At 37.8% G+C, this 25,930-nt stretch overlaps 1 protein-coding gene across 1 annotated transcript in view; it reads left to right on the forward strand.

The window, feature by feature from the left end:
• The window catches only part of POLR3A (RNA polymerase III subunit A), a 56,177-nt gene extending 33,084 nt beyond the window's left edge, over nt 1–23,093 (forward strand). Inside the window, exons 20-31 of the mRNA XM_006018486.3 lie at nt 129–299; nt 1,057–1,170; nt 4,661–4,747; nt 4,844–4,926; nt 11,271–11,441; nt 11,730–11,823; nt 11,950–12,042; nt 12,632–12,796; nt 13,793–13,957; nt 14,269–14,400; nt 16,222–16,354; nt 19,414–23,093. Coding sequence (XP_006018548.1) covers nt 129–299; nt 1,057–1,170; nt 4,661–4,747; nt 4,844–4,926; nt 11,271–11,441; nt 11,730–11,823; nt 11,950–12,042; nt 12,632–12,796; nt 13,793–13,957; nt 14,269–14,400; nt 16,222–16,354; nt 19,414–19,562 — 1,557 coding nt within the window. The 3' untranslated portion in view covers nt 19,563–23,093. The remainder of the gene's footprint in view (nt 1–128; nt 300–1,056; nt 1,171–4,660; nt 4,748–4,843; nt 4,927–11,270; nt 11,442–11,729; nt 11,824–11,949; nt 12,043–12,631; nt 12,797–13,792; nt 13,958–14,268; nt 14,401–16,221; nt 16,355–19,413) is intronic.
• The last annotated feature ends 2,837 nt before the right edge of the window (nt 23,094–25,930 follow it).

A 25,930-nucleotide genomic window follows, 5' to 3' on the forward strand; every position in this document is an offset into this window, starting at 1 on the left:
ACTACGCAGATCAGGTTACTTGCTTCTCGCTCTTACCCAATTATTTCCTCGGTCCAAATTTGTATAGGTTTTTTGTTATGCAAATGTATGGCTGTTCCCAGGAAGCCATCTTCCTTTCCTTTTCTTAGAGGCGGCTGGTGAAATCACTTGAAGATCTTTGCTCTCAATATGACCTGACTGTTAGAAGTTCTACTGGTGACATTGTTCAGTTCATTTACGGAGGAGATGGTTTAGATCCAGCAGCCATGGAAGGGAAGGATGAACCCTTGGAGTTCAAACGGGTTCTGGACAATATCAGAGTAAGCTTTAATATTTAGGTTTTTTAGCTTTTAGTGATATGGAGCAGTGCTTGAGCATCCAGGAGAAAAAAATCAATATGATGAATCACTTTAAGGATTTCTTTAAAAGTTTGTTTTAATTATTTGCTGGATCAGAGTCTTTTAATGTACCTGTGTCTGTAAGAGGCCTGTCTAATTATTTTGATTTAAATATGAGCAACTAGACCAATGTATCAACTATGAAGGATATTTGGGGTATTTAAAAAAGATTAGACATCCTCTTATGGCTTGATCCAAAGCTCATTAAAGTCAGTACTTAACTCTTATTCAGATTAATTGGGCGTTAGATTGGATACTTTCAGCATAAATTATTTGATACAATAACTTATTGGGACTACTGGATTTCTCAACTCTCAAGACCTGTCTAGGTAGGCATAGCATGTCATTTTGTGTCATGTTTAAATAAAAGTGTAGTCAATATCTCTTCATTGTTGCAGTATTCTTATGTTTTATTCTTGGCTAAGACAAAGGATTGTTTTTCATGGAAAAAGACTTTCAAACTTCAGCGGCTGAGACATGGTGATTTGTGTAACCAGAAATGCATGGCATGGTAAATTTCCAGTTACATAAATCTGTAATGCTTTTCAGCCAAGCATTGTACATCTTTCTAATCCACTTAGTTTATAGAACTCAAGAAGAATAAAGGTATTTCTAAACTATTGAATGCCCTTGTGTATCTGTATATGTAGAAGTAAAACTTGTGTTGTTTTTGCTTAAGGCAGTTTATCCATGTCAGAGTGAACCAGCTCTTAGTAAAAATGAATTGGTATTAACTGCCGAGTCCATCATGAAAAAGAATGAATTCCTCTGCTGCCAAGACAGTTTTTTACAGGTAATGTCTTCATCTTTCTCTGTTTACTACATCATTAGTAAATCCCCCTCTCAGGAATTTGGAATAATAAAACTTTCTTAGGGTTGATCCAGAGTTCTTTATTAATTTTTTAAGAGGGCCATTTGCAGCAGCAGCTTCTATACTAATCTGTCTTGTAAAATATTTCTTGATACCTTGTTCATGAGTGTTTAACCCCAGCAATTCGATGCAAATCATTTACTACTTTTGTGTTCCTCTATGAATTTTATAATTGAAAAAGTATTTAAAGAAAAGAGGGAATGTCTCTGAGCAGGGGCTGAGACACTTGCATCTCATGTCTTGGAATGTATTAGACATAATTTTGGCTCTCTGCAAAATGAATTTATAGTAATTATCTACGTTGGAAGGATATCGGGGATAGCATAGTACTAATGTATACAAATCATTCATTGTGCTGCCTGGAACAAATTTGTACATGGTTTCCAGTAAAGCATTATGACGACACATTAGTGTAATAAAGTTCATAGTAAGTCTCTTCATTTCAGATGTGCACATCAGAAAAAACTAAATTATAATTCTAATAACAAAATTCAAATTAAGATTCCTAGATATAGTTGCATTATTTTAACAGCATCCAGATTTCTCTCTCTGATTTGTAAATTCCAATATTATTCTTTTTTTTTTCCATTTCCTTTTATTGATCCTTGAAGGCCTTAACTGAGACAGGTTATGAAAAGTATAATGAGGTAACTGTATATGTGTGTGCACTGTGTGAGCCTTGTTAGTGCTATATAACTAAAAGTGTTTGTGCAAGAGCTTAAGGAAACAAACTGGCATTACTGTGTTGCAAATTCTAATCAAGATTTTCCTTAAGTAACCTCGAGTCCCCATTTTTGAGGTCAAAACTGAGGCACGATGAAAGAGTCCCTTCCAGCTGAATTTCAAGAACTAGTTGCTTGAGGCTTTATTTTAGCACACTATTTTCCCTCCTCCTCCTCCTCCTGCTACGTTCTCTAAAATCTGTCCTTTTCAATAGGTAAAGTTATAAACTCATATCTACTAACCGTTTAAAACTCAGTGTGCTTCAGTACAGGAACTGGAGGATGCTTCTTTATTCTTCATTTCTCATTGAAATGGGGAAAATCTTAAGAGTTCCTGTGAACTTTAAAAATCTTAGTTGTTTATTTCCCCCTCCATTCCTGATCCTTGGCATGCAGAAGACACTTGAGAATAAAGAATAACTATCTTTGGAACTCTGCCTTGTATTCCACAGCTTCGTTTCTTTTTTCTGATATATGAAACAAGCATTTAAGTTGATCACCTAACATTTCTGGCTAGGAGTCTGTATAAAAGGGAACTCTGATAATTTGTATTGAAAAATGCCCAGGCATACAGGTACAATTGAAGGAGAAGGATAAATTTGAAGAATGAGTTATGAAAGCATCTGTTTGGAAATTGAGTTATCTGAGTCTAAGACCTGGCTCTGTCACAAACTTTCAGGTTGCTATTTCTTGTGATATATTTTTATCGCAAGGATCTTGGTATATGGTTTAGTTTTTGTAAAATCCCAACTTCCTGGAGGCATGTGATTAGGTGAAACATCTTTGCTTAAAAAAATATAGATAGATATATCTATATTGCTATCTAGATATTTCTCCTAGCTGTGGAGGAAAAGGTTGGAGATATGGATAAAACAATTCTCAAAATGATTGCTTTTTAACACTTCATGATTTTTTGATATCTTGCAGACTTCTTACAGAAATTGTGCAATCTCTGTCCTTTCTTTACCCCTGTTTTGTAGTAGGGAGGCAAAGGCTTTGCTACCCTACTGTTTTGCATCTTTTAAGCTTAAAGAGGAATTGATACACTTTGAGTTCTTCTGATGGAAAGGTTCTGTAGCAGTGCTGAGGGGTGTAGTACTTGGGATGCATGATTTAGAAAACGGGATATTGCAAACAAAAAATAAGAAGAATATGAATATATTAAGGCTTCTAAATGGGCATAACCTAAAAAAACACCCTTCTGTTTCTCCTCTTCCATTTTGTCCCTGTGTTCCAACTCAGATTTACGGTAATAGACAATATCTGAAAATGCCTTGAATGATGAGCAGAGAACACCAACATGTTAGGACCCTGCAGACTCTTCTGTCGCAAACACCACTAACACTAGTTGTGTTACTTGCAGGAAAAATAAAAATAAATCTATTAAAAAAGACAGCTACTTCTGGTATTTACTCAGTAGATGGAATAATATTATATTCCCAACTACAATAGAGATTTCATACAGTACTGAAGAGTTTTCATACTCAGAACAGTTTGGATGAACTGTGTGGAATCAGTCCAGTATCTAGTGGATAAGCGTCTACGTAAGTTTCCAGTTCAATTAGCAGTTTCTGTAAACAGATAAAGAATTTGAATGAACTGCAAAAAATGAACTGTCTTTTTGTATTTCAAAACTGGTTCCCTTGGATCATTTTTGACATTTTTAAATTATGCATTTGCTCCTCAACCAGCTTGCATTGTAATATTGGGCATTGTTTAACATCTTCACAAAAATGAAATGTAAACCCATTTCTCAGCCATTTCAGCTTCACTGACTTTTAAAATACAGAAATATATCAAAAAGGTTAGTTTCAGAGTGGCAGTTTTTTAAAGAAAGAAGTCAATATTTACCTTAGCCACTTGGTTCATTAAATTTTGAAATAATGTTTATTTTAAGAACACCACTTCAGGCTGGTTTTGCATGATTGGCTTGCACTGGGTTTTTTTGGTTTTTGTTATGTCAAATACATCATTTTAAAGATCTGCTTTGGTTTCTCCTTTACACAGCTTGCAGAAAAAGACCAATTGTATGAGCAGAGTAGTGCAGAAGTTGCCAGTTGATGAGGGCTAGGCAGAGATTGCTGACTTCTATTTAATTATGAGTTTTAAACATCCATAACTAACATTTTGAATCCAAAAAAACAGGTGTCCTTATCACATCCCTCCCACTCCCATGCCATCTGCCACGTACTGCTTGTAACTTAGGTTGTATGTCTTTAAATGTTGACTGGAGGAGGAATATAGTAAAGCATTTGTCCTGGCAGGCAGCAAAGATTCATGAATCCAGAAAACTATGGAGATTGAAACATTTGGGCGTAATCCTTATTAATATATTTTCACAATGATTTTTTTTAAGTGGGACAGTAGAAGTTTTTAATGAGGAGGTGATGGTGGCAAGAGAAGGGCTAAGTCAACTCGACTTTCAAGAAATTTACTGGTGAAGGATGACTTGTGCATCTTGGTCCCAATTCCTGATTTATTCCACCTGATATGCATTTACACCAAAGCTGAACTTGATTTGCTGTACCTGTGAGTCTTATTATGTTTGGAGGTCTTTCTTTCATGCCTTGCCAACTTACTTCTGTAAAAGAGTTCTTCACAAGATCTAATTGCGTAGATTTTCCTGTGGTCAGGCTGTGATACAAAACAGATTATATTGCTCCTTTCTCTCTCTCTCTCTCAACTTTCAGGAGATTAAAAAATTCCTCAAAAGTATTTCTGAAAAGATCAAGAAAACCAGGGACAAGTATGGTATTAATGACAACGGCACAACAGAGGTAACAGACTTTCCAAGAGTAACAGAAATCTTGTATTAAGTTCTATAATCTCTTGGGCTTCAAACTCACTGTGTTCCTGTTTTGTTGTTTCTTTAGCCACGTGTCTTGTACCAATTGGATCGAATTACCCCAACACAACTAGAGAAGTTTCTAGAGACTTGTAGAGACAAATATATGAGGTAGGAGATTGTGATTTTTTTTTTTTCCCTAATAGCGATGTCAATTGTATCTTTGCCACTTACAGCATGGCCTAAGGAGAGGTCCTGTACTTGAAAATATTACTATTTTTACATTAGTGTTTCAGGGCCCCCGTGTGCTAAGTGAGTAGAAAATATAGAAATAAATTGATGTTGTCCTAAAGTAAAATAAACATGCAAGGTAAAGATTAGGAACTGTAGCAATTGTTTCCATGTCCTCATCTATAAAATGGACACGCTAAGATTAAATAACTTGCCTATAGCAACCAGATACTGCTGGCAGAACCAGAATTTCAAATTGTATCTTTTAAGTCACAATCAAATGCCATAATTCAAGTCTATCCTTCTATATTCTGTGTGTGTGTGTATATGTATAAGGACTTAGTCCATCTGTCTGTGTGTCCATAATGCTCTTGGGAAGCATGGCTTCAGCCAGTGCTGGGTCAAGAACGCCCATCAAGAATGATGGGCGGAGTGGGGCTCCAGCGGAGCAGACCAGGCAGATGTGGAGCTGGGGGAGAGAAAAGGGCCGGGGGGAAGGTAGCATGCATGGGACTGGATGCAGAGCAGCAGCATTGCAGGGCCAAGCCGGGAGGGTGGGGGTAGCGCACAGCCGGATGCAGAGCGGTGGCAGCAGCATGGGGCGGTGGATGATTTTAATATTTTGTTTCTACTGGATCAGACTTGAAGATGAATCTTTCTGTATTTTCTCTGTAAAAGGCCATCTCCTTAAAATACAGATTGTTTGTTCAGGCTGTTGTATTCCTAGAGATGTAATATTTCTGGAAATTTTGAAGCCATGGGGAAAAAAACTTTTCTTTTTTTTTTCTGGGGAAAAAACAGAAACTTTGGGGAAAAATTGAAAATATATGCAGTACTTATTTTCTTAGCACCCTTTACAGATCTAAATTCACTTTGCTACTTTAAGACCATAAAATGCATTATGTATTACTTGGTTTGCTCATAAAATTATCATGTTTGGTATATTTGTTTGGACCAGAGGCTAGACATGCACCTGGCTGAGGTCATCTAACCCCAGCGCTCTTTCCAGCCCAGGGGAGGATTTCAGACTCTATGATCTACTGAGGTCCTTTCCAACCCAAACATCTATGAATTTATTAAATTTAAAAGTATAGTTTATTCAGACAATTACAAATTTACTAATTGAATTTACTTTTAATTTTTGTTACAAATGGAGCTACAAGCTGCTGAACTCTAAGGAACCTAGCATCTCTAATGTTTCCCTGCTTTTCATAAACTGGCAAAAACTAAAAGTTGAAAATAGAAGAAACCGTCAACATTATAGTAAAACAAAGAAAGTTATTATGTATTCTGGACTTAATCCCCTCCACAGTGTCAAGCAGATACAGAAAGCACTCATTTTTAGAAAGAGTTGAGAAAAAAGGAAAAAAAAACCCAAGACTCATTGAATACACGTTTTGCTACATGAAACTTTGTCTAATGATTCTCATTTTCTGCTGTCACTATCACCAGCTTCTGATTCTTCTGATCCTTCACTTTTATCATCTTCATGGACTCCTGAAAACTGAAGGCTTGCCCAGATTGAGACAAGCTTCTCTACTCTTTCACATGTTAGTTTATTTCTTGGTTTGGTGTGAGTATTTCCAAACATAGATGAGTTTCTTTTACATGCTGCAGAAGGTGAAGGAATCTGAAAAGAGAAAGAAGCAAGAGGAGTCAGAGGTTGTATTGTGCAAAGGCCTTGCCACCATGTTGGAGGAGGGATATGGTTGGCAGAGTCCCAGACTATATTTCTGGACCAAATACCTAAAGATGTACCTTTCCAACATCAAGTCCTGAGTGTGTTGCTTGTTTTGTAATCCAGTCAAATGCAGTAGCAGTGCTATCATCACTAACATTTCTACCTTTGAATCTTGGATCCAAAAGATTTGTAGCAGCATGAATTCATTGGCAACAAAATTCTTCCCGTCTGTTAATAAAGTCTTTCACTTTTCTTTCTTCTGTACTTGTAAGTGGAGATGCACTTAGATTCTCAAAAACAGTTGATTTTTATCTGGGCCATTTGGTAAGGAATGTCTGACGAAAGTGCACAGTGTGAATCAGATGCAGTAATTGCTGAAGAAATTTGCTTTAGAATCTTCAGGGAGTTCTGCAGCTGAACCCAGAAGACATCCTCATTAGGTACAGTGTTCCTTACACTTCTGGGTACTTTTAAGCTCCTCAGTTATTACTGTTTCTTGAAGAGCTGCTTTTTTTTTTTTTTTTTTTTTTGAGTAAACTTTCAAATGAGAACACCACTCCACCTCATCTATTTTTACTACTGAGTTTGAGTGTTACTATTTTATTCTTTGCATTCTTTTCTTCCTGTTTCTTCTTGAAGACTGCAGCTACAATATGAGTAGCTTTTACATATTTTGTAACTTCTTTTGCTCTTCTATGGATCTTTTGCAGAGTGTCCAACTTCATGATGTCATTAAAAAGCAAGTTGCGCCCATGGGATGGACATCCTATTGTAGTAATATGTGGATATTTATCCATTATGATCTCCCATGCTGCTTTCATGTTACTTGCATTGTCAGTCAGCAAAGCAAATACTTTACCACTCCCAATCTTCTGTAGGACTTCACATATTTTATTACTGATATGCTGTACAGTATGCCTGTTCTCTCCTGTTTCAATGCTTCTGTAAAAAAACTGGTTGAGGTGTTGTTATCACAAAGTTTATGATTCCTTCTTCCCGTACATTTGTCCATCCATCTGTAAGTACTGCAAGACACAGTGCTTCATTGGTTTTTTGTTTTTTTTTTTCCATGCACAGATTGCATTATATGTTCATATTCTGACTTAAAAGAGGCTTGCTTAAAGAATGTCTGCTGGGCAAACGTTATGGACTTAGCTTCCTGCCAGTATGCATTTTCAGTTATTGACTATGGCATCCCAGAAGAATGTATTGTTCTTGCAAGAGCTTGGTCAGGTTTTTTTTTCCTGATCTTCACGTGTCATCTTGTCTACAAATGAAGATATTGAGAGTCTTTTGTATAGAGTTAGTTGCAATATTTGGTTATTTGAGGAGGTTGATTGGACAACTCTTTCTTCTTTATAGAAGAAGAACCAGCAGCAGTAGGAGGACTTTTGTATTGAGAATATTGGAAAGAGCTACTTGCACTTTCATCATCATGTTCTACGTCTTCCTCACTTACACCCATGAAGGAATTTTTTAATGTCTGCAGGACAGTTCTTGTGTACAAAGATGTGTTTGGTCATCCTAGTAGCATTTGGAAAATGCATATTTCATTTGACAGTACTTGCAAATCACTTTTTTTTTTCAGAATAACTTGCAGTGTGGAAATGCTTCCATATGCTAGAAATTGGTTGCACCATTTTGCTGAGGTAGAAAAAAGAAAAATATGATTTAGTGGCTAGTTTGTATATATGAACACTAAGCTACATCATGTACAAATTTAGTAATGGATGGAAGAGAGGCCTACTCAGAGTTAACTGTGAGCAACTTCCCTGCCCTGCAGGCCTTACTTCACTGCTAAGGTTGGGTGATTTGTCACAACACATCAGATTAGTAGGAATTCAATTATGAATTACATAGATTATGAAAATACACTAATGCAGGTAAAATATAGTTTAATATACTGAATTCAGAGAAATTTAACCTCTTACCTTTCAATAAAGAAGTATACTTTCTTACAGCTCCTTTGTGCTGCTTCTGCACTTCTTTGGATCTCAAGGTGATGGGACCGGAAGGAGACAGGATCCTTCCAACTCCAAAACCTTTAGACTTGCTCTGTCTCGTCTCCTGAGGGTTTTGAGCAAGCAGGGCAATAAGCTCCTTGTTTCTATTCTCTACAGGAATAAATGGATGCTGCTACCAGTGTCCGCTCCCAGTCCCTTAAGGCCTAGTCACGAGGTCAGGAGCAGATCCACCAACCTCTAGATGAAAAGTCAACAATGGAGGAAGTCCACAAGCAGAGAAGGCACTGAAGCTTTCTTCCTTCTCTTGTGAAAATGGCAGTGCTCCCTGGGGGCAGAAATGCATCTTGCTAGTGCATTTGAGAGTTGTACTGTACTGTTTGTCCTCAGTGTACAGGAATTATAATGATCTGATACTGTAGATAGTCTTGCATAAAAGTCTTCCTATTACATACTTATTAGAAAACAGCTTTGGGGAGTAAAGGGTAGATATATGAACACCTTGTCATAAACATTTTATTCATCATACTAAAAGAAAATATTTCATAAGAGGTTTTTACATTTTTCCAAAAACTTTTCCAATTTTTCAGAAAAAAACAAAAAAAAGTCCTCAGAAAAAAATGGGGGGGGAAACGGGTTTTTTTCTGAATTTTTCTGGGTTTTTTTCCAGGCCTTTACATCTCTATGTGTTCCTGTAAGATTATGAAATTAAGTCATATTTTTAAGGTGGTGACATCACAAGTTTCTTCCTTGGCTGCCATTTCTTTTATCATCTTAATGGTTTTGTGCTTGGGAGAAGGTTCAAATCAAAGAAGGAAGTGGCAGGCTTCAAGGAGGGAGGAACTATTGTTCCCAGATAATATAAAACAATGGAAAGATAAATATTCTACCCCCGCCAAGGCTATTCTAGTGCAAGTTCCTTTCCAATCTCCAAAGTTTTAGTGTGGAATCTTGTACAGACTAGATGCATTTCAAAGCCATATCAACCTTGACTTTTTAATCTCAATTCGTACGTGCATGATAAAGAATATTATCTCTTGTTTTTTTCCATCATTGGTCATAATCTGATGTTCAGTTATGGGATGTATTCCTACTCTTTCATTGCAGCAGTTATTTAATTATGGTCATTTTGCTATGGCTTAATACTTCTGTAAATACGAGCTTTATCCTGAAGGTATTCAACAGGTCTGCTTTAAGATAATTAACAGGTATTGCTGAGATTTACATAATTTATCTTCACTTAGGGTAATGTTCTTCAGTGATAAGTACATATTAGCACATTTACTCGCATCCAAGGCAAGGTGTCCTTTTGGCCCAAGGGAAGCCCCTCATGTTGGATTTGAGTACAAGGCAGAGGGAAGAGCAGGCAGCTGCTGCACTATTATTTCCCAAACTAGCCATCCAAAATTCAGGTGGTGTGTTTTAAATGAAAACTGATTTCCACACTAGGATTGGTGGTGCTATAATGGCTGCCAGGAGCTGTGCTGCTTTCCCTTTCTGGCCACATAGGAGGGAAAGATCCTGCTGTTCAGGTCATTCACTCTCTCCATCCAAGCTCCAGCTCAGGCTTTAACCCTGTTGTTGCTGCTAGTGAACTGACAGCAGCTTTTGGCTGCTCACCTGAAAGGGAAGGAAAGCAGTGATGCCAACGAGTAAATTGTCTCTGTTCCATGAAGCCTCATTCAGCCATGACTCTAGAAAAATCTTTTTTCTTCATTCTGCCTTCCCTTTTAAAATCAAGTTGTGTGTCTTATTTTAGGATGTGTGGTATGCAAGAAAATACAGTGCTTAAAGTGTAGCTTATCCTTAAATAATAATGCCTGTAGTCTTACTACCATGATAACTGGCTGCACAGCACAGACTGCAAGCGAACAGTTCTAGGCTTGTTTTGGAGATTCTTCATGGATAACCTAGAGCTGGGTTGTTGAAGTCTGTACTGATGATTTAGTTAAATGGTACTTTTTCTTAACTCTGATGTCAGGAAGCCCTAAGATCCGGACCACTAATCCCAGTTTGACCTTTGCAGAGGCATGTTAAGTCATCTGTCTTTGCAGTATTACAGCTTGGAATGTAATGTTCTGTCTAGACATTTCTCTTTAATATTTTCAGTTTGTATGTGGTCCCTGGCCTGCTGCTGCTACTGTCTGCTGGAGGAGATGATACAGTTTAATAGTGGGTCAATTCCATTATGTCTAAACTGCTTGAATAGAACCATAATGTTAAACAAGGGACATACATGCATTTAGCATAGTACAATAAATATTTCTGACTTCATGCACATAACTGAAAGAGGATAATCTTTCTAATATGTGGCCCACTAACGCAGAAGTTTCTCTCTCTCACATGCAACAAGGGGGCTGCAACAATGTGATACAGCATCATAGCTTTGTTGGCCTGTCGAGAACAATTCTATAATTCTGTAGTGCAAGATTTTGTTGCATCTAGACTGGACTGTGCTAGATCATGGTGGTCTGTCTCATGAAGAATCCTGAATCTGATTTTAAAAAATCATCTTTTCTGATAACATCACTCCTAAAATAATGTTTGAATTTGCTTACTCTCAATGTAGAACCTTATGCAGCTTATCCTTGTTTTATCCTCCCTTTATATCTGAGTTTTTTCACTCATGATTTTCATCTCAGGGCACAGATGGAGCCTGGGTCTGCAGTTGGGGCACTATGTGCTCAGAGTATTGGTGAGCCTGGCACACAGATGACTTTGAAGACTTTCCACTTTGCTGGTGTTGCTTCCATGAACATCACTCTGGGTGTACCACGAATCAAAGAAATCATTAATGCCTCCAAAGCAATTAGGTATGGGGCTATGTTTAAGTAACACTAAGCTGAGCACTAGAAATATTCATCATGCACTCTTTCTGACTGTATTTACTGTTTGATTATAAACTCCAACATTTATTATATTCTTACAAGCCTTAAAGAATATTTTTTTAAGAATTAACTGTCAATTTTGGGTGTCGAATGCTTTCTTAAGAAGTAGTTGTCTCTTTGACTTCATATCCTAGCATGTGAAACAAACTGCTGTCTGCTTTAGGTAGAAAGTGATTTATCTTTGTGTGTTGTTTATTTATTTATTTTGTATAGCACACCTATTATCACAGCACAGTTGGATATAGATGACGATTCAGATTTTGCCCGTCTGGTTAAGGGAAGAATTGAGAAAACCTTATTAGGAGAGGTAGGCAACACCTTATTGTTGGTAATGCAGTAAATTTAAAATATTTAGTGTGATTCAGGCTTTGTTGTAATGGACAGTTGCTCTTCTTGGATGCTAAGTATTCCATATGGATCTCTTAATTTGCAGATATCGGAGTACATCGAAGAAGTGTTTCTTCCAGATGACTGCTTTATTCTGGTCAAACTCTCTTTGGAGCGGATCAGATTGCTGAGACTAGAGGTGTGTGCGCCACTTCTGGCCCAGTAAAAATAAAAAAAATGGACTTTTTTAAAGTAAAAAATCAATGGCCATGAAATAATATAGCTCCATTCAGTACTTACAATAGGAGTTTTCAGTATTTCTTTGTACAATGAAAATAGACAGTGTGCAAGTTTCCCACCTTTTTAATATTCTCAATTTACTGAATAAAGAACAAGTTGCACAAAAATATGGTAGTCTTGTAATTAAGCTATGTCTAAAATTATTTTCTCTTAAGGCACATGGCCTCCAGAACATAAAATTGGTCTTTTCTCACTAAAAGGAAATTTAAAAGTGTATGCCACCTTTTTATAGCACTTTTATAAGACTTCAGTTGGATTTTAAGGACATGGGCCTGTATTGGCTCTTCACATAGGGGTGGACTTCACCTAAATGTTAAATTGAGTTTGCACTGCTTTGCAAGATTTCCATTTGTTACATACATCCAGGTGAGCTAATATCCTGGTTGACTAGTGGAATAGAAATATGATTTCTCTAGGACTTAAAGCCAGTTTAGAGATATTAAGTGAAAAGATAGTCTAGTAATCAAGTGACTTTTATTTTGCCACAGGTGAATGCAGAGACTGTACGATACTCTATTTACATATCGAAGCTAAGAGTAAAGCCAGGGGATGTTGCTGTTCATGGAGAGGCAGTTGTGTGTGTGACCCCTCGTGAGAACAGCAAGAGTTCAATGTATTATGTCTTGCAGTCCCTGAAAGAAGAGCTGCCAAAGGCAAGTGAGATGTTGTCACATCAGGCAATTAGTAATAGTTTCAGTTTCTATGAGGAAAATAAGAATGTTCCTATATAATACTGAGGTCAGTTTTTGATCTAGTTGTCTGAGCCCAGAACTCTTGGGGTACCTATACGTGAGTGCATTGGCTGCTCTAACACACTGGAATTCCAGCATGTCAAAGCAGAATCCATCAAGTCTACTAGAGCATGGCAATTGCTGCGCTCCAGCAGCCTCCTGCCTCACATGTATCAGTGTCCTTGCTGTTAAAAATGGTGGCAGGGGCTCATTGAACGAGCTTTAGTTCAAGCATCCCCGCTCCCATTTTCAAATGTGGGGATGCTAATACAGGAGATAGGGTGGCTCCAAGAACTGCTCTAATTAAAGCACCACTAATTAAAGTGCTGCCCTCCCCACCCCCAGAACATGTGTAAAAGTGCCCTTTCATTCTAATCCCATTGATGCTGCTGACTTGCTGCTGATTTAATTAAAAATGGAAATTGTACTGTTTTCCTTAATATTTGCATGAATTTGCTTTGGTCATAACACATTCTGCAGGTGCAACGTGTTATGTAAGCATGAAATACTTTTTCTAGCTAAAGATAGACCAGGTTTCAAAAGGATCATGAGACCTGAATCAGTCAAACTGCAAAGCTTTTAGCAAGGGTCATGTCCAGTTTACTTTAAAACATTAACTGACACTCCATAGTGCAAGAGTATTAAGAACAAGAGGCAGATAACTGTGGTACTGCCTTTCTAGAGAGAAGATAAATTATATTAGTGTGGTAAAGGTTGCTCTTTCTCTGGCTGTAGACAGTATTCAGTACTCAGTGATAGTGTTTGATTTGTGTATCAATTTGTTAGGTCACTAGAGGAAGTAGGGTTTGTAAATATATTTGTAGGGGCTGTTAATTCTTAGATGGAAGCTTTCTCATGTTGTCTGTTTAATATTGCACGAATGGCTTCAAGCTCATACAACCTCTTTCTTTCATAAAGATTGTAGTGCAGGGTATCCCAGAGGTGTCTCGAGCTGTCATTCACATTGATGAACAAAGTGGGAAGCAGAAATACAAACTTCTGGTGGAAGGTGATAACCTACGAGCTGTCATGGCCACCCATGGGGTCAAAGGAACTAAGACGACATCTAATAATACTTATGAGGTAATACTCAAGTGCACGTTCAGGTGTTGGTTTTGGGCAGTTAGAGCAATTTACAAGCAGTCAAGTCTTCCTTCACTAGTAGCTGTCTGAATGTACTGATATAAGTAATTCAGCTGGTATCTTCACTCATTTTTAATAAGTGAATATTTCTTGTTTTGTTTAATTTAAACAATCCTTTAAAGTGAAATTATGAAATTATGATATGAGGTGTTCCAGGTGGATCTGGTAAATTCTTTGATCCCATATGCATATGTATGCTGTGCCTTCAGCACATCACAACTTTATTTACTCAATATTATCACTTTCTATAGGTTGAAAAAACACTGGGCATTGAAGCTGCTCGGACTACTATTATCAATGAGATTCAGTACACTATGGTAAACCATGGTATGAGCATTGATCGGAGGCATGTTATGCTGCTCTCGGATCTGATGACATACAAGGTTGGTACTGTGCTTTTTTGGCATTCCATTAGCCTGTTTGTTCCAAAGTAATGTTAATAATGACAATAGGAGAACTCTCAGCCGTGAAGGATTATTAGGTTATGGGCTGAAATAAGCAATCTCAGTGTTAATGAGTTGGTATGTTAAACTAAGAGTACAACTTGGTCAAAGCAGACTGCTGTTCTCAAACCTTGTATAGTGAACACCAGAATATTTGTTTAATTTTGAAGTTCAGCGAGTCAGGTATAAAGATCGTAGAGTTAAGGTTGACTGCATGGGCTCCCAACCTGCAGTATGTGTCACACCACTGTTTATAGGTCTCAGCAGTAGTATACTGCATGCCAGAGGGTAGAATTGTGACAAATAGAGCCAGTTTTCTTTAATGGAGTATGGGCAGCACTGTTTGCTGTGATGCATTATCTGTTCTTTAAAGGGGAGGAAAAAGCTCTTCATTTAGTGGGGGAACTGATTTACTCTGTGCCAGGTTGGGGAAAGGATAAGCCGAGGAAATGGGCAGAAGAATTTGAACTTTTTCCTGAAAGCTGCAGGGCAATAATTTGTTGTAGCATTTTGGCTGCACTAGTCCCCTGTGTTACCTGAACTCTGCACCTAAATTGTTACCTTCCAGAGAAGGTAAAGAGGTCTTGGAGTACAGGGTGTACACATTGGCTAGGCAATGGAATTCATTGGAAAGACAGGTACACCAACATTAGTGTCCTCCTACAAGCAAACACCATGAGCATCGAGGTGATGATCATCCAACATCAACGCGCTTGGTTGGGCCAGCCGTGTTGTCCAGATGTCCAACTCCAGACTCCCGAAGCAAGTTTTATTCTCCCAGCTTAGCCAAAGCAAATGCTCAAGAGGAGGGCAGAGAAAGCACTTCAAGGATATAAAGCTAACCTAAAAAAAAATGCAATATCGATATCAACTCATGGGAGAATATTGCCCAGGACTGCCCCAAATGGAGGAAGAGTCTGCTTCAGGGATCTCCATACTTTGAAACCTCATGACAACAGGAGATGTGGGAAGCAACAGAAACAGCATGTCACAGACCAAATCGAGAATCCAGCACCACACATCCCACACGGAAATAAGTGTCTGAGCTGCAGTAGGGCCTGTTGATCCCAAATAGGCCTCATCAGCCATCCTTCAAACACACAGATAAAACAGTCACAGAAGACAGTAATCCTTGACTGCAAGGGATTGCCAAAAAAGCATTTTTTTTTTCTCTCATTGCTCCCAACCTCAGAACCAGTGCATTTCATTTGGGATTGAGGTGTTCAATGGCAGCAGAGGCAGAATTAGACCCAACGTATTTGCAAGTCAGTGGATTTTTTCAGGGGTGTCCAAATGGGGAACTTATATCATTCTGTCATCTATTGATACCTGAAGTCAAATTAATCTACTAACAGTAACTGACAGACTCAAGGAAGTTGTTTATTGTAGCCAGCTCAAACTCAGTAAAAGATGGGTTTTTGTAATGACTGATTTATAATAGAGTACTTTTTGTTTTCATTGTTTTATTCACATCCTTGCCAATTCCCTGGAGTCCATAAAATCTCCAGTAGTTTGACTGATCCTGAAGCTGAGAAATACATTTTGGATTATATAATTTTCAGTTGCTATCAAAACCGTAACCTTTTAAAAGGCATAACTGAGAGGCAACCAAACAGAAACTGTTGTGTGCATTTTTGTTCAGCACTTTGTTACCTATTTAAAAAACGTGGGGTTTTTTGTCTCATCCACTTGGCTTGATTTTGCAATAAGTGAAACTGAAGCCCACAAATGATGACTGTCTTTCTCTGTCCATTGATGTAGGGTGAAGTCCTTGGCATTACTAGGTTTGGCCTGGCAAAGATGAAGGAAAGCGTGTTAATGCTGGCATCTTTTGAAAAGACTGCAGACCATCTCTTTGATGCTGCCTACTTTGGACAGAAAGATTCTGTGTGTGGTAAGTATTGTAAGCTACACTGTTCAATGTAGTCTTTGCTTAGCATCTTCAAAGCTCTTTAAAGGAGTGTGTGCGCCATATGGCTTTTATGCCAAACCTGTCTGTGTGCCTCTCAGAAAACAAATCTAGGTTGCGTGCTAGCAGCTGCAGAAGTGGAACTGGTTAAACCATCTTGATCCCAGAAAATCTAACAAGCACTAGCTTGGGCAATACCATTCAGTGGTGAGAGTCAATGGGAGCCCTGTCTGCTGGTTAGGATAGGATTTGGCGCATTGCTTTTTTTTTTTTTTTTTTTCCCCCTTTAGCTAAATGAAATACTTGGAAATTTATTCCCTCTCTTTAGTTACCTGCCAATATCAGTGTTCCTATTTTTGCTCTGTGAGGTTTGTTGATTTTTAACACCTGATGCGGGTTAAATAATGGAGTTACCTGTTTAGTTTTTTAGATTCCCTTTTTGCTAGAACTTAGAAATAGGAATAAATTTAACTTTCAACTGCAGTCCACACATGTACCATGCATAATGGACTTCATTAACTTCAGCAAGAAATGCTTAGAGGCCAAGGGCCTTCAACTCTTAGGTATTTGAGTGCCAAAGTGATGTGGGGGGAACCCTTGATAGTACTCTGCTCTAAACCGATAAATTCATTTTTGTATTTCTGTATCATCCAGGAACCCCAGGTGTATGTGAACTGCAGCTCATTTGTTGTACGTATTGTACAAACACAGAGCAAAATGAAAACCCTGTGCAAAGAGCTTATGGTCTCCAATTCATCTTCAAATGCATTTCTTTACTTACTTAAAAATGACTAAAGTAATATCAGTTGCAGTTTTTTCAGTTTCTTCATGGAGCTCAGGCAAGAATTAAAAAGTAAAAAGCCAATTGTTTTCTGGGGCAGCTGTGCCTAGATAGTTACATGAATATTAGAATTTTGTCACTTAAGAAGCTGAAAGGTTATGAGAATTTTATATTCCCCCGCATACTTTACAAATTATTTGGTCCCTGTCTGTCAACCCTCCCCTTCAAGATTTGTTGGTTTTATTTTATTTCCTCATTTAAGTTTTAGGAAGTGAGGCAGCAGGCAGATTTTACTCCTAAAATTTTACTCCTTATTTGTAATGAGCCTAGCCTAATGGATACTCTGTGCTAATGAAGTATATAATGCTAACATAACTTAGGTTTCTCTCTCTTTATGCCTTAGGGTAGGTGAAAAGAGGTGAATCCCATTGAGTGCTTTGTGAATAGGATATATTCTAAATAGCTGGAAATGGATTAGAAAGCTTAGAATGGCTATAAACCATACTTGAAAAGCTGTCTCTTTCTGGTCCTCTATTCCTCCCTCATCAGTGAGTGTTCATTAAGGTTTTCACTGCTCTGACTGGTTAAAGTAAAGGTCCTAGGGTGGACTTGCTCTATCCTCATCAATATGGAAAAGAAAACATTTGCTCAGAGTCCCCTCTGAGTTTGTAAATCTCAGCTGAAGGACATGGAAACCAAAGGCCTTTTCATGCTAAGATCTTTCTATGATGTTTTCATTCAAATAAGGAAATGGACTGGACAAAACACAAAATTGTTGTCTTGGTTCCAGAAGTAAAGAAATAGTCCTAGTAGCTTTGATTTAAAATCAGGCTGTGCATCTGGCTGACCTAGTAGCTTTCTACCACACAAGCCTTGATTAGATTCACAGAGGGAAATGGTTGCATCACTAGAGCAGGACCCTTGTAATTCCAAGACCAACCTAGGTGCTGAGATGAAAGGAGTCTCATTCAGCACTTCACTAAAGGCAGTGTCTGTGACTTGAAAGACTTAAGATCAACATCCTTTGTCCTCCTTTAGTAAGAACTAGTTATGTAACCACTTTAATCCAGTATCACCTCCATGTTACAAGAGCTGTGTCATGTGTTGATAGAAATACAAGGGGGGGGAAACCTATTTAATGCATGCTTAAGCATAAGGTTTTGAATTAATTAAATTAGGAAATGTGAGATAAAATGTAACTTTGAATTTTCTTATTCCATGTGTTTCTTATTTCATATGGTCCCATTTGTAGAAAGGTATGAAATAAGGGCAAATAGTAATTTTGATCGTAAGGATGCATATAGAAGAAAGAATTGTTCTCAGGCTGTTTTTCATGATAAATGATTGAAGCTTTTGAAAAAATAGCAAGCAGACTCCTGAAAAAGCTAAAATAATAGCATGTTGCATATATGCAGTAAGAATTGCAGTTAGCTGTGATTTGCTTCGAAGTCAGATATAATTTAACCCAGTGATTCATCATCAGGGTATTGCAAGATCCTTTTGAGTGCCGTGAAATGTAATCGCTGTTAGGTATGCAAACACCTACAAGATAGGAGTTGACACCTAGGAATTCATATTGTCAAAAACATTCTGACCTTTGTGGTCTTTCTGAGTTCTTTGCCACAGAAGAACTTTGTTGTTTTGGTTTTTGCTTTGTTTTTTTTCCACTGTCAAGAAACAAGTGAAAACTAAGAGCTGACATTTTCCAAGGAGTGCCCTGAGTCTAGTGAGAAGGGCCTTGAGCCTAAAAAGGTTGAGAACTGCTGACATTACCATGTGAGGATGAAATTTGTGTATTTTAAGTCATCAACATGCAAAAACAGTGCTAAACTCCAAAAACTAAACTAAGAATATACTTCTATCTGGAAATCACACATTGCCAAATTAAACTTTACTTGACTTCATAGAAGCCTTTGGTTTGAACTGTAGAAAGAACATAGGATGTTTTACCCTCAAAAAGTTACCTGGTACTGACCAAAAAGATAGCATCTTCCTCAGAAAAATAAAGCTGTAAATCATGTGGTTTGAGTTAGTCTTTCTTCTTGCTAAACTTTTAGCAAATAAAATAACATTTTCCATTTTAACATACTAGTTGTCACAATTATCTGGTTTAACTGCGTCTGATGGGGAGAGAACACTTGTAGTTTGCCAAGATATACTTATGAGGTTTGAACAAAACTTTGCTTTGAGACACTTACAGTGAAGTAAGAGAAAGTAGTTCAGAAACTTTTTAGACAATTCAATCTGCATTTGTTTCTTCCAGGTGTTTCGGAATGCATCATCATGGGGATTCCGATGAATATTGGAACTGGACTTTTCAAACTGCTGCACAAAGCAGACAAAGAATCAACTCCTCCTACCAGGCCTCTGATCTTTGATAGCAATGAATTCCATATTCCCATTATCACATAGCACCTGGACACAGCCCAGAATAGTAAGAAGCTGGGATATCTTTTAAGCCAACGTGTATGAATCTCAACTCTGTTTCTGAAATAGGTTTAAGACCTGCAACTTGGTACATGGAACATTGCAAGAGTTGTCTGACTTCTTCCTCACCAGTTGCAATACAGACTTTTTTTTAAAGGAGTTATTTGCCTATACTACAGATAAGTAAATATTGATCTGAAATGATTTTCAATTTGACTGCACTTTGTCCTTAATAAGCAAGAATTTTCCATGCTACAAAAATAATACAAGCTGTATACTACAAAAAAAAATAAAAGTAGTAACACACGGGCTGGAAGACCATAGGAATTGTTAACCCCTGACACAAATAACAAGGCAGTGCAGTAGGCAGTTAGTTTCCTGTTTTGTGTGCCATCACAAGTAAAACATCCACTTTCTTACACTTTCTCAGCTTCTTGATACAGGGAGGTAAAGCATTTCCAATACAAAAATACAGGTGCAGTATCATTGGTGTATTTTTATAGATGTAAGCTGTTGGACTGCTGCCACTAAAGGATCACTGGCAAAATTAGTTAACTAATTCCAGAAGGCTACTAAGAAGTAGAAGGCTATCAAAAGCAGTCTCACCTTCTATCATGCTTTTTCATGAAAGATCCCTAAAGTTGCTGAGTTTTACAAGACTTCCTAGTTCATGTGATATGGGAAGTGAGGGGAAAGGTAGCATTAGCAACTTGTCTGCTAAAAAAAAGAGAGTTTGGCTCAAAGATGCAAATGTGCCTTTTGTGCTGAACCTGCTTATTGAGATTGATGAAGTACTAAGGTAAATGGTGACAGAAGTATGCTGGTTATTTTTGCCTGGACATTTTTTTTTTTTCTTCAGTCTCTCATTTCCTTAAGGTTATATCTTTTGTTATTCAGCTTGATAGGAGAAGTAATTCTGCTTCCAGAATCCTGATGTTAGGACTAAAGAGAAACTACATGTTCTCATTTTTTTTTTAGGGAAGGGAATGCTGTATTTAGATGATATTTGACTTTGATTGAACTGAGGGATAATAGGACAGCTATTAATCAATATTTTGGTAAGGACAAGATAGTTACCACTATATTTTCTCTTTGGTCCTTTAGGGCTCCTATACATGTGCATGGTGCCTGCTGTGATGCAGCACTGTAATTCCAGTGCATCAGTATAGACTCAGGTAATCTAGTCTGCTGGAGCATGGAAATTAACATGCTCAAGCACCCTCCAGCATCACGTGCATCAGCATCCACATGCTGAAAAATGGCAACAGGGTGCTTTAAACTAAACTGAAGCTCATTCAGCATGCTTTAGTTCAAAGCTCCCTGGTGCTGTTTTTCAGCACGGGGGTGTTGATGCATATGATGCTCCAGATGCTTTTAATTAGCACAGCTCTTGGAGTTGTTCTGATTAAAGCCCTCCTCCCCCCACCAGCATCTCCCAGAACATACACTTTCAGTCTGAAGAGTGAATAAATGCCCTTAGACCATGAAGGCTTCCCTTAAGCATCTGTAATTGGAAAATCCTGGTAATGCTACTGACTAGTTAGAAGAATGAGACTCCAAAATGTAATGTTTTATATTTTGAATTTACATGATAGACATTTTGGAAAGTGAAATAGCTGACTATCATGAGGAAAGGGTATGTACCTAACTAATGCACTGTCTCTGAGATATTAGATCTGGATGAAGATAAATGTTGAGCACTGAACATCTGAAAGACAAACCTGTGGTATAACAAGCTGCTTTACCTTTTTATGCTCTCTCACTATTATCTAGTGTTTTAAGTTGCTGCTCATTCCATCTTAGCTATTTTCTAGGCTCAGATTTGGTTAAGATATTCAAAGCAACCATTTGTGAATGTAGGCAAGATGTATTTAGCAATGGCTTTGAAAGGAAGTTGCAATAGTCACTATACGATTAATAGGAATGATGAATGAGCTCTAGAAGGTTTGTCATAAATCCCTAAGGCATGCATCCATCGTATTTGCTCAAATGCAGGGATATATATTAATAGAAGCATAAAGATAAATGAACCTTTTGGCAGTTTATTCCAGAAAACCAACTTATTTCTGTTCGTGTATGACGTTCTTGTATATAATAGAAAATAGTGTACCATCAGAATACTTGATTCCAGTAAAATACTGTGCTGGTGTTTTGGTCATTTCCGTTAGCTCTTCTTATCCTTAAGTGCTATTTATTGCTATATTCTCTTAAGAGTTCTGGTACAATGAGGATTTTTACGGAAGTTACAGAGTGGAAAGTAGAGCTGGCGCTTCTCTTTGAGAGAGAACTGTATGTGTAAAAATGTTTTTACAATTTCTTTTTTGTGGTATAACAGTTGTTATACTGCTGAATTGCTTAACATGTGTTAGTTTTATTTCTCCAAATGGCTGGTAGATTACTAAAAGTTATTTGAGGCTTTTACTTTTTTATGAATAAAGTAGAAGTAGCAAGCTTCTTTTCATGCATTGACATGAAAGAAATGAGCTAAGGTGGTATTAGAACAGTGGCTTATCTTTAACCTGTTGGAATTAACATAACTTTCTTCCCTTCCAACCTATAGACGTCCTCTTCAAACTGAAAATGCATTAAAACTATTTTTGTACTAATGCAGTTTCTGCAAATTTAGCCTGGTACATTTAGGGAATAAGTGTAAAAGCTATTGTTTTTGTGGTTAGCAATGTTGCTTGGATAGCAAGAGGTTTTCAGATGGCTTTTTAAAACTTGAGATGCTATGGAGAACAGGCTAAGAGAGTACTCTGAAATGTAATGGCTATGGATAAGACTGCAGAGTCATAAACCCTGAGAAGAATTTTGGGACTGACGCAGACTGTGCGCGCCTTTAGGGGTGAGTCGGCCTCTGGGAAAGGATACATGTGTGCTGTTATTTCTTGTACAGCATCTGATAGAAAGATGCAGAGTAGTGTTTAGAGGCCAGCCTTATTGTCTCCAGAGTACGAGTTGCAGCTGTGGTGACTTTTCTGTTTTTGATTAATCATTCTCCATCTTCACAGAAAGACCTATGTGAAAGTCAACATAGCTACCCTAAAATATGAGCAACCTTGGATGAACTGTTGTGACAGATGGCTATCTAGATTCAGTCTGGTGCCTAAACTCAGTATGGTAGGATCTGGTACTAAACACATTGCAAGTACATCTTTTTTTTTTTAGAAACTAACAAAATACAAACCTGCAGAGTAAGTTTGTTCATCAATGTTTTTGTGCCGTCTGCTGTAGCCTTTGGTGTAGACCTGTATCAAAGTTGTGTTGTATTTTTTTTTTTTTTTTTTTTTTAATATATAAAAATATGACACTGGAAGAAAATTGAGAAGAAACTCTAATGAATCCCATTATGTAGATAATATTTGATTGTAGCATGGAAGATTCTTGTGATTCTGTTTTGTGTTGTGTTGCAGCAAATAAAGATTTTTTTTTTTTTAGGATGTTTTAGCCTTGTATTGGAACAAATGACTGCCTCCAGTTTTATGTAAATATACATAATAAAATTGACTATTTAAACTACTGAGTTATGCTGTGTGTGCATGTGCCTTCTGCCTGACCTCAGACTGACACAGCTAACTACCTGTCTGTTTTGTGATAATAAATTAAGCCATTACATTTTCTGGCCCTGACGATAAGTCAGGATGTAATGAGGAAAGGTTTAACGTCAGGTTTGCTAGCTGATAAATGTTAGTGTTGCATACATATAGGATTGGGAACAAGATTGCTGCTGCCATTACTTCTGCCTCCATTTATTTAAAGTAATTCAGAAAGTTCAGGATCATTAAAAATATCAATTGCACTCCAATAACTAGAAAGTATCATGTTGGACATAGCTTTGCAGTACTTGAATTCTTTGCTGACACAGTCTATTAATGTCTTCAATATAAGAAACACTACAATATGAAGTCTTTGAAATTTGACTTGAAGTTTAACAAAAAAAGATGTGGTGGATCTTCAGATATTCAAGTTCGGTGTGCACTAGTAGTAGTACACTACTATGGTTCATCTTTATCATCCTTCCATCTTTCTTTTGGTAGACACCACTGAATCATCTAATCGATTATATTTGTGACTTCCTCGAATCGGTTATGTGCTAATTAAGGACAGACATTTGTGAAAATAATGGTGTTTTCCCCAAGACTTAGCAGAAGTGATTAGATACATAGATGTGGCACCCGGCCCAGCCGGGTGATTAGATACATCAGCCTTCCAAAATTCATTTGGCAGAGGTGCGCATGAAATGGATGAGAAATGCCATCCAACTTTTGAGAATTAGAGCTTACTTTCTACCAAAGAGTCTCAGGTATAACAGTTTTAAAAAGTCATATTTGTTTTCAGCCAAGTAGTTGATTTCTCTGTAGAAAATTTAAATATTTTTTGCGGGGAAGAGAAAACACTTCCTGACCAGTTGTGTTGCTGAAGCCAAGCTTGGAACCTCCCTGCTTTGCCCTTCTGCACAAATTTCCCACAGATGGTCCCGAACTTCTCTGTCTCCCCTCCACGTCTCAAGAAAAGGTAACCTGTTTCCCTATGTGATACATCCCAGTAGCTCTAATAGCCTTTCCCTGGAGACTAAATAGAGCAAAATTGCTGGTTCTTTTGCATGGGTCAGGCAAAATGGGCTGATGTACTTACAGCGTGGCCTATGTAAAGAAGACTGGAGGCCCAGCATGTGTAATCAAGTACAACTCTTTGTTGGAACTAGGAAGATGAGTTTGGAAATGGAGGTAAGAAAGATATGGTAAGTTAATTGGCAGCAAGGGGACATCTGTGAGTAGGGGCACTGAGCAACAAGTAAATGGAAATGCGAGTGAAATGGAAAAGATTCAGTCCAGGAAAGTGATGTTGAGGGAAGGGAAGTCTAAGAGCTCACTATGAATTGTACCTCTGTGATAGCTGTATGTGGGTGCATGGATGAGAGAACTTTCAGGGAGATGTGAGCAAACATGCGCTGTGTCTAGATGTTGCGGGGCAGGGGGGTTGGGAGAAGAGAGGTTTCATGGTCTTGAATGCATATGGCTGCAGGTGCTGGCATAAAGGGTGGCCTGGCGAGAGTTCCTGACAGTCTTGTTGGTCTGTATTACGTATATAATTCTTTAATGTAAGTAACCTAGATAGCTCTGACACATGTATATACAAACCTGACAGGATTATCACAGTTAGAAGAAGCTCACAGCTTAAACCAAAAAAAAATAATTTCCCATTTTTTCCTCAAAAAATATTCCTTAACTGTCCATTGTCTAAGTGTTGTTTAATGCAAAGAATATCTAGCATGGAGGTGTATTGTGCAAAGAAAATCCCTTCAAAATAATTATAATTACCTACTGAAGCAAAATAAACCTGTTTGTTGAAAACATTACATAATAAGTAGACGAGGTTCTCTGGGTGAATCTGATATCTTTTATTAGACCAACTTACATAGTTGGAAAACAATTTTTAAGCAAGCTTTCGGGTTCAAAGACCCTTCGTCAGGCTAAGGAAGTTTCTGCAGTTGGTGTGTGCTCTTCCTGGATGGAATGAAAAGTAAAGAAGCCAGGGGCTGGGCTGGTGTGCATACAAGATGCACACGCTTACCAAAACCGAAAAATCTGTCCTTTCCAAAGGCCTAAATTTCTGACAGGAAAAATACCCTAATAAAATACTTCAGTGTGGAGAACTAGAAGAATTCTTTCGATGCCTCCGCCTCAAGGAATATTTCTGAGACCAAACTAAATCCACTCCCAACAACAACTCATCCTCTGACAACATTCAGGAAAAAATCAACCCACAAAAACCATCGGATTGGACATCTTACAGTGGACGAAACCCTAACCTTGACTGCTACGTTGACTGCTTCAGGGAAAGAATGAACAATGAAATAATCAAGTACACACACCACCATGACAACCTCTCTTTGCCAGAGAAAAAGGCCATAGAATCTCTCAGATCTAACCACCAAATAGTAATAAAACCAGCAGATAAAGGAGAAGCCATAGTCATCCTAAACCGTGAAGACTACATAAAGGAAGCCAGCAGACAACTCTCTGACATCACCTACTACAAAGAACTACAAGAAGATCCTACTCCCCTTTTCACCAAGAAACTCAATAATACTATCAAATCATTTCCAACAAGACTACAAGAAAAAAGCTACAGACCTTGACTTCCCCCCACTACCTAACCTAGGGACTTTTTACATGCTCCCTAAAATCCACAAACAAGGGAACCCTGGCAGACCTATCATATCCAACCATGGGACCCTAACTGAGGAAATGTCATGTCTCGTTCAATCAATCCTAAAACCGCTCGTCACACACAGAGCAAGTTTTGTCCAGGACACTACAGACTTTCTACAAAAACTTAAAACATAGACC

The sequence above is a fragment of the Alligator sinensis genome, unplaced genomic scaffold (assembly GCF_000455745.1).
Source record: "Alligator sinensis unplaced genomic scaffold, ASM45574v1 scaffold188_1, whole genome shotgun sequence".
NCBI classification, from domain to species: Eukaryota; Metazoa; Chordata; order Crocodylia; family Alligatoridae; genus Alligator; species Alligator sinensis.